Raw genomic sequence first — 15,483 nt, forward strand, 5'->3', positions numbered from 1 at the left:
CTATTAAATATAGCTGCATGTTAAAATCAAGGGCGCATTAGAACAGAATACAGTTGAACCTGGATGTAAAGAACCTCTATGTAACGAATTCCTGAATTTAACGAAGTTTTTAAATTCCCCAATGCCACACCCATTGAAGCCAATGTATTTTCGACCTCTATGTAACGAAGGCGTTGCGGCGGTCAGCCTTGATGTAACAAACTCGTGAAGCTGATCAGTCATTATTTTTTGAGCTTTTACTGAAAATTTGGCCGAAGAAATGCATAAATTTAATGAATATTAGAACTCTAAGAAACCAGCAGCTACGTGAACACCTGTAAACGCAGAAATCAAGCAAAATTGGTGATGATGATGATAGTATTACCTTCTAGCGCCACTCCGTGGCTAACGCAGCAGCCTCCTCTGGCGTTGGTAGTGTAGAGCAACACCAGGTGGCATTAATGGCTGCAATTGATTTCTTTGTTGGTACTGTACGAGCGTGTGATTAATGCAATTTTTGCGCATGTGCATTCGCCCTCTTGTCTGTTGTTCTGCGTCTTGTGTACGTCTCGTGTGTCTGCGGACTTGCAGTGTTGGTTTGCCGAAGTGTTTCGGAAGTGCTAGGCCAGCCTTTCTGCCTGTATTCGTGGGGCTCCGCTTGTATCTGCGGCATCAGTTCGTCGTGATGAGTTCAATGGCCAGAAAACGAAAAGTTTTGTCATTTCAAGACAAACCTGCAATTTTAAATGCGGTCTCCGTGGGCGAGAAGAAGGACATCGCCGCTGGTTTCAACATCCTAGCAAACACCCTGTCAACAATTTTGAGTGCGGAAGAGAAGATTAGAAGTGCAGTGGAGTCGGGAACAAAGGCTAAGAAAAGATTGAAACTCTCAACATATGATGATGCGGACAAGGCAGTGTTCACATGGTTTTTGGACACGCGAGCCAGGAATGTGCCCCCATAAGCGGAGCAATATTACAAAAAAAGGCGAAGGATTTTGCGCGCATCTTGGGCCATGATGACTTCAAAGCAAGCAACGGGTGGCTACAAGGTTTCAAAAGCCGACACAATGTCATCAAGAAAGTAATCTGTGTCGAATCTGCCTCTGCAGACAGCGATGCTGCTGCTTCGTGGGACACGCTTCCTGGACTACTGAGTCGCTTCGAAGCGGCTGAAATCTATAATGCCGACGAGACGGCTCTCTTTTATTAAATGCTCCGGGCCGCACGCTAGCATTTAAAGGAGATGACTGCCGCGGCGGAAAGCAGAGCAAACTCCGTGTAACAGTTCTACTGTGCATCAACCTCGACGGTACTGACAAGCAAGTCCCGATAGTTGTTGGAAAAAGTGCTCGTCCCAGGTGCTTTAAGGGGACGAAGCGTATGCCTGTGAAATACACGGCGAACACTAAAGCGTGGATGACTCGGGCAAAATTTTCTGAATGGCTGAAAGACTTCAACCAGGATATCAAGCAGCAAGGCCGTCAAGTTTGCCTACTTCTGGACAACTGCGCTGCGCACCATGTTGAAGGCCTGCACTGTCTGACATTGAACTGCACTACTTTCCAGCTAATTGCACATCACTAATACAGCCGCTGCACAAAGGAGTCGAACCCGGATATATCGAACTCGAAGGGGATCGCGATATATAGATAATTCGATATACAGAAATCGGTTTGGGACGGCACTTACGATGCGAAAAAACGATACCGTATTTGTCGCGTAATCAACTCACTCGCATAATGAACCCACCCTCCACTTTTGCACTCGAGAATTTTGAAAAAAAAAAAAATCGTTAAGGCCAGCTCGCTCACATGCAAGCGATTAAGCGACCTCAGCGACGAGCGGCAGCGACAGAGCAAAAAATTTCCAACTTGTTGGAACTGTGTCCCTCTACCGTTCCAGCCACCGCGGCAGCTCAAAACAAGGTTTCTGCGTCGCCACAGCAGAAATCGCCAGCATTTTCGCTTGCATGTCACACTCCGTTTCGGTCGTCGTCTCATCCACAGCTCATTTCTTGGCAGCATGCCAAGATGCTGTGCAGCGATAACATCGCGAGGTGTTTATCTGTTTATCTTTTGATAGCTCCTGCGGTGGCGGGGAGCGAACTTGGCAGAGTGCCCGTGATGGCTTGATTGCACAAGCCTGCTTCAATTTATCACGCTGCGCTTGGGGTGGGCGTAGTCCACTGCCCCAAAATCATTAGAAAGCGTGATACAGTAGCTGCAAATGCTGTTTGAAGTGATAAATGCTAAAAGCCGGTGTCATGATCGCAGCTGACCGCGTGCTTTCGTTGATTCATACATGCAAAGATAATCGACTCCCGAAAAAAAAAAAAAAAGAAAAGAAAGAAAGAAAAAAAAGCCGCTTCGTAACGCTATATCTTATAAGCTACGCCGCGTGTAAAGCACGATAAAATTAGACAACTTTGGCAAAAAATAAAAAATCTGCCGCTTCTTAACTTTCGCAGGCGCCATAGCCACGTCAGCAATTGACCTTGCGTCAGCCGCCGCATGCAGAGGGTTCGCAACACACGTACGCTGGAGAAAGCGTCCGACATTCTGTCTGAAAATGGTATGAGCTGGCTTGGCACATACCTAGCGCGGGCTACTGCGAACGAAGGCCGGGAAAGAGGAAGGAGAGAGATAGCTCGGCAAAAGAATGGGCACACCCTTGCGCTTCGCTCTGTCGTGTTTTTCCCCTCTCGTTCCCACCGGTTCTCTCTGGTTCATTCACGCACATAGCTTGCAAACGTCACGTGCTGGCGCTCGGGAAACGATAGCCGCAAATGCGCGTACCTTTAAGGAATGGGCGCGACGCTGCCCTAGCCGAACTGTCCCCTCAGCCAAACTGTCCCCTTCCGCGCGTGGCTTGAAAACGTCACGCAGCAAACGGCCGAGGGTGATCGATCGTCTTTGGGAAAGGCATACTTTCCAGTGCGTGGTGCGGAGTTCTATATATCGAACGACCGGTGAAATTGAGTTCGATATATGACTCGGCTTTCTTATACTTTTACATGGGATTTTCAAGGGGATATTCCGTGAGTTCGATATAACCAAAATTCGATACATCCGGGTTCGACTGTAATCAACAGTTTTAAACGCTGTTACTGGCGTCGACTGATATAGAAGCTTCTTCTGAACATCCGTCTGCAATGGGAGCTGAAGATCGATATTTATCAGTCAGTTGAAATGCTTGCTGCCTCCTGGCAAGAAGTCAGAGCAGAAGTTATTGAGAAGTGCTTTATGAAGGCAGGGATTACAAAAAACGCACAGGCTGGTGCCGATGACGAGGCAGAAGAGACTTCAGCTTCATCCGATGTGGCCGAAGTGTGGGATGAGCTACACAGCAAAGGTGGTGTCCCCGACGACGTCGATCTGAGCGACTACGTTTGCCGACAACGCTGCCATAGCTACGTAAGAAATGAATGATGAGGCACTTGCCGAAAGCGTGCAAAATCCCGATGTCTGTGATGAAGGTTCCCGTGAGCCAGGTCCGTGTGACGTGCCCACCGCGAAGGAGGTGATAAACACAATCGACATATTGCGCCCTTCCGTCGGCTCGCGCGACGACGAAGGAGCATTACATGATTTAGCTTCATTGAAGCGCCGTGTTGTGCCTTCGCTCGCACGGAAACAAACTGAGATTATGCAGTTTTTTTACTGTAAAATAAATGCCTGAAGAGCGAGTTCACTTTCACTGATATCTGAAGCCTTTCTGTTTCGTTTCTGCATCATTCGTGCTAGCCTCCATACAAAACCTGTATGTAACAAAAACCTGCATGTAACAAAAATTTGCGAACTTTTGTCAACTTAGTTATATCCAGGTTCAACTGTATAGTACATCTCGGCTACACTAGAGATGCCCGTGATCATAGGCATATTTGGCAGCTAATAGTACATAATCCAGAAGGCATGACATTAACATCACCATTGTCAAGGACGTTCATTTTGGCACATTTTGGTGCGACACTGGTCATGTTTTCCAGAATGGCACACAAAACTTCGTCTGACACAAAATGGAACAGTTGATGCAGCAATGGAAGCACAGCGGTAACCTACCCCATCTGGGAAGTCCACGTTGATCTTGAAGCAAGGAGCACGTTTGGCTTTAGGGGTACTGCGTGTAGCTTCGCCTGTAGGGTCGGCTTTGGCTGCTCGATCGGCCTTGTTTGGAGTGCTGCATGACAACCGCTTTCTGCCATGTTTTCCAACTGTAGCACTTCTGGGGTTGCTCGCTGCTTTTCTGTCTGCTGGCTGCAGAAGCAACATAAAGCATTGATGTATACCAGCATGACTACACTCATCATTATTGGAACTCTCCAAGATTGGCCCCTTTGAGCCCTTGTACCTGTACACACAAACAACTGTTCTAGCAGGCAATCATACAAGCGCAAACTACATTAGCATACCAAAAATACAACCAAGCTTTTTGTTTTTGCCACTTTCATACTTTGCATTTTTACGTTATCTAGCATGCTTTTTGTTGCATACTCTCATCAAAGCCCTCATTCTTGTCACGGAAGGAGCAATCCACCACACTAACTTTCCATCTGAAGTAAAATCTTTCAGTGGCATTCATCTCCCACAATATGATACACAGAGTGCAACAAACAAGATTTCCTGGTTGCCAGTTGGTGACTTTTCACCAGTGCAACTTCACAATGATGTGCACAACAGACAAACACTGGGTAAGGCTTGGCCGGCTTGATTGCCTCAGAACAAGTAACACATGTAGAGTCACACTTAGACAATTCAAATCATTAATCCAGGCAATCGAGACTGCCATCTGGTCCTGGCAAGCTGAGCTGAACAATGACACGGTCATCATTCAACTCAGCCACTTATCTGCAAGTATAGATGGCTAGATGAAGCACCATACCATTGGCGTTAACCTTGATTTTCACACAACTGCTAGCCCTGTGATCGCAAGCACTGTTATGCATTTTTAGCTTTGAGCTGTAAGCGCATTGTGATGACATCTGTGGAGGGGTGGGAGGAGAAATTTGTGCGCTGGCATATTTAAAGTCAACATTTTTTGATTGGCAAAGGCTATGAACTAGGGTCCACTTACAAATGGAGGTGGCTTATATGTGGAGATACAGTAGATTCTCACTGGTACTTTCCCGGTTCATACGTTCAAAATCGCGGACAGTAAAAATGTCCCATAGAGTTATACTCTATTTCTACTGGTTACCGGATACCACAATTTCCCAAATACTATGTTCAAAACTTCCAACAAATTCTGGTCATAAAATATATTGAGTGATCAGCCACATGTCCACATGTTTTAATGTAAGAGCTGGCTGAATCTGGGGGCCCACAACGCGATGAGCCGACAAGCAGCTGCACTATGTTGGCTTTTCCGTAGTACCTGGATGCATATGGGCTAAGCATCAAAGTAAGCCAGTGTGTAAACGAAGGAGAAATGCAGCAGCGGCTTTGCAGCGCCAAGGGGCATGGAGACGCAGCGTCGGAATACTACAACTACAAGCTGGCCTCTCTCGAGAATATAGCATGGCAAGCAAGAATGTAGCAACACAGTCAACCGTCACAACTCGTTCCGGAAATGAGGAGGTAGTATCGGCCCACCATTGCTGTGAGAGGTCTGGACATGCTGTGAAACTGCATCTCCACAAAAGACGACGCAAATGCAAACTGAATTCTGCAAGCATTAAACAAGAACCAATGCATGCCTTATGTCAAGAAACACTAGGTTATCAAAATTTCTAAGAAGTAAAAGTGCATATTGTGCCCCTCTATCTCATTCAACAGTTAATTCCTTTAAAAATGAGCCCCGCCGGGATGGCGCAGTGGTTACAGCATTCGACTACTGTTCCCAAAGACGCGGGACCGAATCCCGGCCTCAGCGGCCACTTTTCGGTGGAGGCGAAAAGCAAGGCGCCCGTGTGCTGTACGATGTCAGTGCACGTTAAAGAACCCCTGGTGGTTGAAATTTCCGGAGTCCTCCACTACAGCGTCTCTCATAGCCTGTCACTTGGGGACGTTAAACCCCACAAACCAAACCAAACCAAACCTTTAAAAAGGAAGCAATTTAGATGACAAGTTTTCCTGGTGATAAGTTGTTTTGTTTCCCACCGCCTTTTTCTTCTTTTCTATTTGAATATGTGTCATGAGGTTTTACTGTATACGATACTTCTACAGCTTTCACATTCAGAAGTTTTGGTAGAAATCTGTCTTCCCAAGTGGGGAAGCAATGCAACCTCCTTCGTACCCGCGTGGCAGCATGGAGCAACCATCAATCACTCTCTCTCTCGTGAAGCTGACTGTGTTGGGATCCAGAAAACACCACCAAACACGCACCTGGTCTCGAGTGGGCGAAGCAAGGGATGCAGCTGGGATCTGGCCAGAATGGGGTCCGCAGGTGTTGAGGTGGCACAGGTAATCGGCCGTAGTATAGTAGTGAAGCGCAAGGTGCGCCCATTCTTCTGCCGAGCTTTCTCTCTCCCCTTTCTCTCTCTTTCCCGGCCTTCGTTCACACCAGGATGCACTACACATGCACCGACAAGCCAGCTCATCCCGTGGCAGACAGAACATTGAAATCTTTCTCCAGTCTGTTGTGAACCCTCTGCGCGTGGCTGGTGACAAGCGATGCGCATTGTTTTTTTTTTTTTTTGCGAGAGTCGTCCATCCTTGTTGTTGTGCTGAACGTGTGGCGTACTGTAAGCTATGGTGGCTGTGAACGCCAAGAAGCGGCTAATTTTTTTTTTTTTTCTTTTGTGAGAGTCGTCCACCCTTGTGATGAATGTGCGGTGTAACTTAAACTATGGTGGCTGCAGACTTAAGAAGCGGCAAATTTCTTTTTTTTTTTTTTTTTTGTGAGTTGTCCATCCTCGCATCTATGAATCAACAAAAGCACGCAGTCAGCTGCGATCATGAGACCGGCTTTTAGCATTGTTCGCTTCAAGTGGTATTTGCAGCTTTCTAGTTTTCCTAAGATTTTGTGGCAGTGGACTCCACCCGCCCTAAGTGCGACGTGATAAACCGAACCAGGTTTGTGCAATCAAGCCATCACGGGCATTCTGCCGGTTTCACTCCCCGCCACTGCAGGAGCTAACATCAAAAGTATAATCAAACAATAAACACGCTATGATGTTATCGCTGCGCAGTATCTTGGCACACTGCCAATAAATGAGCTATGGATGCGACGGCCGAAACGGAAGGACGCGGCACTGACTAACGCTTTTTTTTTTTAATTCTCTGCAGCAAAAGTGGAGGGTGCGCTCGTTATGCGAGTGGGTTGATTACGCGACAAATATGGTGTCATTTTTCACGATCGCAAGCGCCGTCTCAAGCAGATTTCTGTACATCGAATTATCAATATATTGAACTATTTCGCAATCCCCTTCGAGTTCGATACATCCGTGTTCAACTGTATTTATTCTTTTCGCTTTTGTTGCGACGTGCTTCAGCGTATGAGTAGAGAAGCAAAATTCAGGAGTCATTTTAGCTAGGCTTCTATGTAACGAACCTCCATGTAGTGAATTTCTCAATATTACGAAGTTTTTCAATTCCCCAAAGCCGCCCCTACTGAAGTGCATGTTTTGAAAACTCATGTAATGAACATGACGCGACGGTTGACCTTAATATAACGAACTCACAGTGCCGACTGTCACCGGCAGAGGCTCTTTATTTTTCTTTCCTTTTCTGCCTCAACATAATATATGTCTCTTAGCTAGTGCTCAAATAAAAAAATTTGGCATAGCTGCGCAAGTTTCAGGACAATGAAACAAGAATTGAAGTGAGAGGAACCTCTACTATAGCAACGAGTGACCACAGTTGATACAACACGGCGTGTTTCAGAGCCGACAACGCATCTCCGACGCAGACGCAGTAGTCTTTGCTGCTTTCACTTTCAGAACGCGATGCCACAAAAGTTCATGCTTAAAAGCGGCAAAAAATAATAGAAAAAATGCACGAGGCAACCAGTGTGCGTCAGTCGCTGCCACGCTCCTGGCTCCTGGGCTCCTGCATGTCGCTAACGGGAACAGCAGAACGACTTGAGGCAGAGTCGGTTTCCTGGGGCAACAGTGGTGAGCGTGCACACAGCAGCGGCGCCAACACCAATGTGCGTGCTCTCTCTCAGACTGATTCCTCCTCCACCACCATTTCCTCACTCCCTCGTAGACTCGTGCGAGCCACAGCGGTGGAGGCTGTCACACTATAAGCGCGATCGCGAAACATTTCACCGCTTCTATAACTTCAAATAATTCTGCGTTACTGTAAAAACATTCAAGGTCGTTTCCCTCAAAATCAATTCTTAATCCGGTTTTTGTTCTACACTGTCATTTTAGGTCATCACACGAAAACTGCATATAACAAAAATCTGGATGTAAAGAAAAATCGCAGACATTTTACAGTTTCATTATGACCAGGTTTAACTCTAGCCACTTGCGCTCCCTGCAAAGTGCTGGTGCTTCCATGGGCAGCAAATGCTGAGCTCCAAACACACTTCAACGAAACAGTCGCTGTCCGTATACCTCGGCAACACACGCTGCATCTCCTCACCTCAATGTAAACACACAAGGTGCGATGGCACTGAAAACTGTTGGAAAAAAATTCACCTTGTCTTCAGCAGTTGCACCTGCCGCAGCCGATGAGGAGCAGCGTTGTCGGTGAAGGTAGAAGGACATGTAGGCCTCAAAGGATGCACCGCAGTCCCGGCAGGTGAGCTGGTCGAGGGACTCAGCAGCCCGACGCAGAGCTGTCCGTACCTCCTGCTCACTCAAGGGTCGCTCGTCGTTCAATCGTGCCTGCATGAAGGTTAGGGATCCATCAGTTCCACTGCAACTCAAGAAAAAAGTGGCTTTAGCCCCTAAAAGGATCATTGCAGTTGATGATGCCAACCGATTCTCATGAAGTCATGAAAAATCCTCTTGGATCATACAGCATGACAATGCCGCCACGTGTGATAGATGAAAAGGCTCGCCAAGACTTGATCAAATTAACTGCCATGACAATCTGTGAATGCCACAGGATAAAAGGACTCCTTTGAAGGGGATCTGCCACTATTTCCTTGAGTTGCGTCTGACTACAGCAAACGGTAATGTATCCTGGTGCTTTCAAGTGGCAGAAAGACCACTTCTCACTTTCCACATTCTCAAATGTCAACCACCTTACGTGACATAAAAATTGTGTCAACGTTCCAGACTATTTGAAAAACCCCACTTTAGCTAATTATCATTCTGCTCCTCCGTTCACTTTCAATTAACTGGCCCACACCAGCTGCTGACATCCTGACCCTGAAAACTTGTTTCTCTGTGCCCTAAAGAGAGTCTAAACTCAGCGTCTATGCATTTCACTCTTCCAACCATAAAAATTATACCTACCCCAATTATAACCCTAGACTAAAAGGCTAGATCTGTATTTTTCCCAACACCTTCAAACAGAATGTAAGCATGATGATTTATAACCTTCTCCCATGACAGAGCTAATCGCTTGCAAAAATACTAGTGGGAGCTTCTTTACATTCGCAATTTTTGAGTGCAATATCGGTGCCACAAACTGCTCCCCGTGTAAACATCATGACTATCCACAGCAATGTCAACTATGTACAGCAGCGTGTAGCACTCAAGGTCATGGTCACAGTCATGGCTCGCGCGCTCGTATCATCTGCAGTGGTGCGGGGGAATGCTTTGAACATCCAAAATTCTGCCCATCGTACACAATCCACTCCGGCCAGGAACTGTATGAAGTCATATCATTTCGAAATAAGTTGGAACTGGGTTCCCATCATTGAGACTTGACTGTATTCCAATATCACACCCTACTGGCAATGTCAAAACTAAACTGATCAACACATCCCAATTGTAAAACAGGTATTGGGCTCTGATATGTTCAGCGCCTATTGCTGAAGAGAATGACGACAAGCATGTTCAACGTGCGTGACGGGCAGGAAAGAAAACGACAACGAAGCTCGCTTCGACGCTCGTACATGTGCTGACATGTCTCACGACTGATCGCAGAACGTTCTACAGTAAAAGCTCGTTAATTCGAACTTCACGGGACCGGGAAAAAAGTTCGAATTATCCGATGTTCGAATTATCGAATGGCCTCGAAAAAACTGACCAAAACCGTTTGTACTACGGTAAATGTACCGTATTTAGTCGCGTAACGAACTCGCTCGCATAATGAACCCACCCAGCCCCGATTTGTGCCTACGAATCTGAAAAAAAAAAAATTATAATAAAGGCATCAGTCGTTAGCGCGTCCCTCTGTTTGGCGCCTTCACGGTCCACAACACATTTCTTGGCAGTGCGCCAAGATGCTGCGCGGCGATAACGGCGTGTTTATCTTTTGACTTTAGCTCGGGCAGGGGAGAGGAAAGCGAACTTGGCAAAGTGCCAGCGCTTATCCGGTTGTGCAAGCCTCCTTTTCAGTATGTTCGCTTTATCATGCTATGAGCGACTTGGGCGGGCGGCGCCGTCTACTGCCACTCCAATCATAGGAGCGAACAGTGCTAAAAGCTGGCGTCATGATCGCGGCTGACTCGCGTGCTTCCGTTGACGACTGATGGGTGGAAGGATGGATGGCTATCGCAAAAAAAAAAAAATAAGTTTAACCCATAGTGCTTGTCCGAGATCATAGCCTTTTATGGGCATTGGCTGGGACCGCGCCGACAGTACTTATCCCCATTTCCAAATTAACAGGGTTGGAATTAACGAGTATTTAGTTGCGAGCTACGGAGCAGGCAGCCGCCGCCGCGCGGCCATGCACTGACCTTGCCGCGGCCGCGTCCCCTCCCTTCAACGCCGCCGGCCGCCACGCCGGTCATGGCGCCATTTAAGTTTTACCCACTCTTCCATGTTTTACCTGGTTCCTTATTCTGTCCTCGTTTTGGACGTGCGCAGCCTCTAATTATGCCTACCGATCGCGGAGGTGTTTCTTTACTTTTTTTTTTCCTCATGATGTGCGCCAAGCCGCCCAGACGCGGCGGCGCGTAGTTCGAATTATCCGTAGCGGAACCGACTCACGTTCGAATTAACGGGCTTTTTTATGCACAGATCTCTATGGAGCTTGGCCGGACCAAGTAGTGTAGTTCGAATTATCCGAAAATTCGAATTATCGAGGTTCGAATTAACGAGCTTTCACTGTATTGACTGTTGACGACATATCGTCCTGGTCAAGGTCTTCTACAACAAGTGGTGGAGGTGCCAGCAATCCCCTCAACCTGGAGCTTCGCAGCCGAGCTTTGCCTACCACTTCCGCGATGCCTGAGACCGCCAGCCAACTGCCAACCCCATCGCCTGTCATCTGTCCCGGTGCAGCGCGTCAGCGCGACCCAGCCATCTTCAGCGGCACCGATGACACGGATGTAAAAGACTGGTTGGCGTCGTATGAACGCGTAAGTGCATACAACAAGTGGGACGACACCGTGAAGCTCACAAACGTCATTTTCTATTCGAGCGACGTTGCCAATCTATGGTTTCGCAACCATGAGGGTCACATTTCTACCTGGACGGCTCTCAAGACCAGCCTGACCGAAGTTTTTGGCCGTCCCGCTATACGTAAGCTTCGTGCCGAGCAACGCTTGCAAAGTTGGGCACAACAAACCGGCGAAAACTTCACCAGTTTCATAGAAGATGTCGTAGACCTCTGCAAGCGCGTAAACCCTACCATGAGCGACGCCGAGAAGATTGGACACATTATGCAAGGCATTGACGATGACGCCTTCCATATGCTCGTCGCCAAAAATCCCCAAACTGTGTCCAACGTTATCAGCTTCTGCCAAAGCTTCGATGAGCTGCGCAAGAGGCGGCTTTCCACACGACGTGCTGGCCTTCAGCAGGCCACTCTTTCCAGCTTGGTTCTCTCCGGGGACGGTGCCCAGGACCAGCAGTCGCTAATTCAGCACATTCAACAGTTCGTTCGTGAGGAAGTCGCACGGCAGCTTTCCTTGTCCACCTTCACTTGCCCGCCAGCACCTGCGCCTGCGCCGCCGCTCACTCCCACTCTTCAGCATGTCATACAAGAGCAGGTCGCTGAGGTTCTGCCTTCACCTCCTCAGCAGCCATTGGTGGCAGCTCCTCTCACGTACGCTGATGTTTTGGTGCGGCCACCACCCCCTGTCACCCCTGTGTACAGCCGGCCTCCCCTCCTATACGAGCCTCAGGGACGCCAGCAAAATGAGCAACCTACAATCCCCCCTTATCGTCCGGTTCTCCGCCGTTGACCACAGCCACACCCTTCCAACCCCTGGCACACACAAGACAACCGACCTATTTGCTACGCCTGTGGAGTCGCCGGCCATGTGGCTCGTTTGTGCCGCAATCGTGGCCCTCGTCCCTACGACTATACACGTGAGCCGATGTACAATCTTCCTCCGTCCCCCTCGCCTGTGTTCCCTGAGCCTCCTCCTCCGCAGTCCTCTTCAAGTTATGATCGCCGCTCCCACCGTTCGCCTTCTCCTGGCTGTCGTTCCCGATCTCCGATGCTCCGCCACCAATCAGTCGTTAACACGGAAAACTAACAGCCGCAGTTCCGGAGGCAAGAACTGCGCCATTAGGGACCAACTCATAGACCTGTTCACGTACCAGCCAACATTATTACCATATTCATCGAGGGAGTTCCTGTCGAAGCACTTGTAGACACTGGCGCAGCCGTTTCTGTTCTTAATTACGCCCTCTGTCGCAAACTCAAAAAGGTGATGACGCCGCTTCCTGCAATTTCTCTTCGCACAGCCAGCGCTCAGGACATTCGACCATTAGCCACCTGCACCGCCCGCCATCGACGACGTTCAATACACAATAGAATTCCTCGTCCTCGCCCGCTCATCACACGACGTTATCCTTGGTTGGGACTTCCTCTCCAATCATAACGCTATAATTGACTGCGCCTGTGCTCAACTTGAGTTATCACCCCTCAGTGACACTTGTTTTGACACACCCGCTGCTGCTGCCGCTACCGTGCACGTCGCAGTGCACGGTAGCGGCAGCAGCAGCGGGTGTGTCAAAACAAGTGTCACTGAGGGGTGATAATTTCTACAACACAATGTATATTTTTCATTTCCACTATACTCACACAACACATTTCGGTCACTTTTTGGCCTCTTTAACAAATCTGCCCTGTGCAATCCCTGTCTGCTGTGAACTCCAAGAAGAGACTGCCACACAACGGCATGACATAAATTGTACGAAATCGGTTGCACCCACCATGTTATAGTGCTTGTGCAGAATATGATCATAGGCTTCCTTTTTGATGGTGAATGTCTTTCGACACACCGAGCATGTGAAGGAACCCTGAAAAAACGAAATGCATTACAGCCCTGTAAGTGAGAACACTGTTGTGTCGAACACTACCGTAACTGTATTCAAGGGTGACATGACAAATTCTGTAAAAGACAAAAATATTCAAAAGCTGGCTGGAAGAGTGACAAGTAGACTGAATCATTTATGACGAACGTTTATTTTAAAACAACAGACCATACACTGTGCAATGTCAGTGTATGCTAAGAAATCTCAGGCGGTCAAAGTTATCCAGAACTCTCCAATACGGCTTCCCTCATACCTGAGTCGCTTTGGGATGCCATACCCCACAAAACAAAACCAAAATATTGGCCAGATTTGGTTACTACTGTTACTCTAACATCAGTGCCGTGAAGCAATTTTTGTTATTATTTATTATTATTATTTGCTCAGTAGTAGCTGTCACAAACCAACGTTTTACAACCTGCAAGGAATGTTTACTCACAGTAGAAGAAAACAATGCTGAAAAAATAATAACTTGACAGTATCACTAATGCATGTGAAGCTAGCAGGAGTGGTTCATAGTTTTTCTGCAGATGTGTCCAAATGACTGTGTATCATCAGATCACTCCAGTTTAGCCAGCCATGGTGGAATGTTCACTCTGGCATTATGCTGCAGGTTGCAAGTTTGTGTGTTCAAGCACAGCTGTGGTAGCCATATTTTGATGAAGGCAAAGTAAAAAATCACTTAAGTGTTATGCGATGTCAATGCACATTAAAGAACTCCATGCAGCCCACAGTAATCACTACGGAATCCTTCAATGTCGTGTTGTTGCTTCAGGACAGGAAACTCCATAATTTACAAGTTCCCATTCGCTCAAAACATTGACAAAGTTGCACCAACTCAGTACACCAAGACACAACGCTCCTTCATGCAACAAAGAAGAAAGCAATGTGAAGCTACAGTCACACCTCCCAAGCACCACGTCTGACCTTACCAAAATGCATTCAGTTTGGTTTATGCAATTTAATGTCCCAAAGCAATTCAAGCCAAGAGAAATGACATAGGGGAGGGCTTTGAAAATTTTTGCCACCTGGGATGCTTTAATGTGCATGGCATTGCAAACAATGCAGGCACCTCCCTTTTCGCCTCCACCGAAAAGCAGCTGCCATAGCTGGGGTCGAACCTGCATCGTTGGGTTCAGCAGCCGAGAGCCCTAACCACTGAGCCAGCAATGTGGGGTTCAGAATACCATTCACTTACATCTCAATGAACGAAGAGTTGTTCAGGTGACATAGCAAACTGAGCATTCCAGATCTGCCATTAGAATATTCAAGCACTGGCTGCAAAATTTCAGAGCACTAACGCAGCTTGATTAAAGTTCCTTGGGCCACGCAAAACAACCAATAGTGGAAGGAAATCCAGCACTGCCAAGGGCACCCTATTTACCTCTGAGCGGAGCTGCCGGCCAGACTTCCTCGGCAAGGACGCCTTCTTTGATGGGCCGCCATCTCCCGATTCCACATCGTCGTCGGCCTCCTGCAAAAGCGAGCCTCTCATTTTCACAGCCTAACCCATCTCATACGGAGAAAAAAAAAAAAAAAAAAAAAACATTTTAGCACATTACTTAAACCACACAAAGTGCAAAAACCCTTCCTCACTCTAGGCTGCATTATTCTCCACAGCACAGCTGCTCAGCTCAATTCTTTGCAGATTTTGCCCACACGCATTGTGCGTCCCGTTGCGTGATTAGTCTGCGGGTTATGGTCAGCAACTAAATTTTCTGATACTGCAGCAAAGAAATATGTTATACAGAAATGTGTCTTCCCTTTAATTCCTGGGGGTAATTCTGAATGCATACAAGCAGTATAACCACTATCTTTGGAGGAGGCCAGAGGCTCACTACAATGCTTTGCTATAACACGTTCTTTGCTGCAACCTTTGTTTAGCTAACATAATTTTTTATCACTCAGCTCGTGGGAAACGAGTGTGTAAAAAACAAGTGCTGAAAACAGTCACCTTAACTGGCCATGGCACTGACAGTTACTGGTTGCCAATGAACTCCCCTTCTGGGAACAACAGGCAAAGCTCAAATAGTGTGCGTTACAACAGTTCTCAAGAGATTAAAATACCAGCATTCAGCAAACAAGAAAAAAAGAGTAGGGAGTTAACAGACCACACGGGGATGGAACAGCATGGTGGACACTGTCTGGCATATGCACGACATAGTAGCTGTCCTGTCTGAAATGAAGTCCGGCTAGCAACCACAGGGATTTGCTGCCCTTTCTTTTTAGTGATGG

General features: G+C 47.4%; 1 protein-coding gene across 4 annotated transcripts in view; it reads right to left on the bottom strand.

The window, feature by feature from the left end:
* The window catches only part of LOC146193178 (uncharacterized), a 199,060-nt gene that overhangs the window by 106,985 nt on the left and 76,592 nt on the right, over positions 1–15,483 (bottom strand). For 3 of the 4 annotated variants that reach the window (XM_084602594.1, XM_084602595.1, XM_084602597.1), the window contains 4 exons: positions 14,633–14,722; positions 13,150–13,236; positions 8,563–8,751; positions 4,040–4,234 (listed from right to left, as the gene is read on the bottom strand). In XM_084602594.1, coding sequence (XP_084458720.1) covers positions 4,040–4,234; positions 8,563–8,751; positions 13,150–13,236; positions 14,633–14,722 — 561 coding nt within the window. The remainder of the gene's footprint in view (positions 1–4,039; positions 4,235–8,562; positions 8,752–13,149; positions 13,237–14,632; positions 14,723–15,483) is intronic. The other variant, XM_084602596.1, reaches the window with a different exon arrangement.

The sequence above is a fragment of the Amblyomma maculatum genome, chromosome 4, assembly GCF_055883805.1.
Source record: "Amblyomma maculatum isolate TAMU_Amacu chromosome 4, ASM5588380v1, whole genome shotgun sequence".
NCBI classification, from domain to species: domain Eukaryota; kingdom Metazoa; phylum Arthropoda; class Arachnida; order Ixodida; family Ixodidae; genus Amblyomma; species Amblyomma maculatum.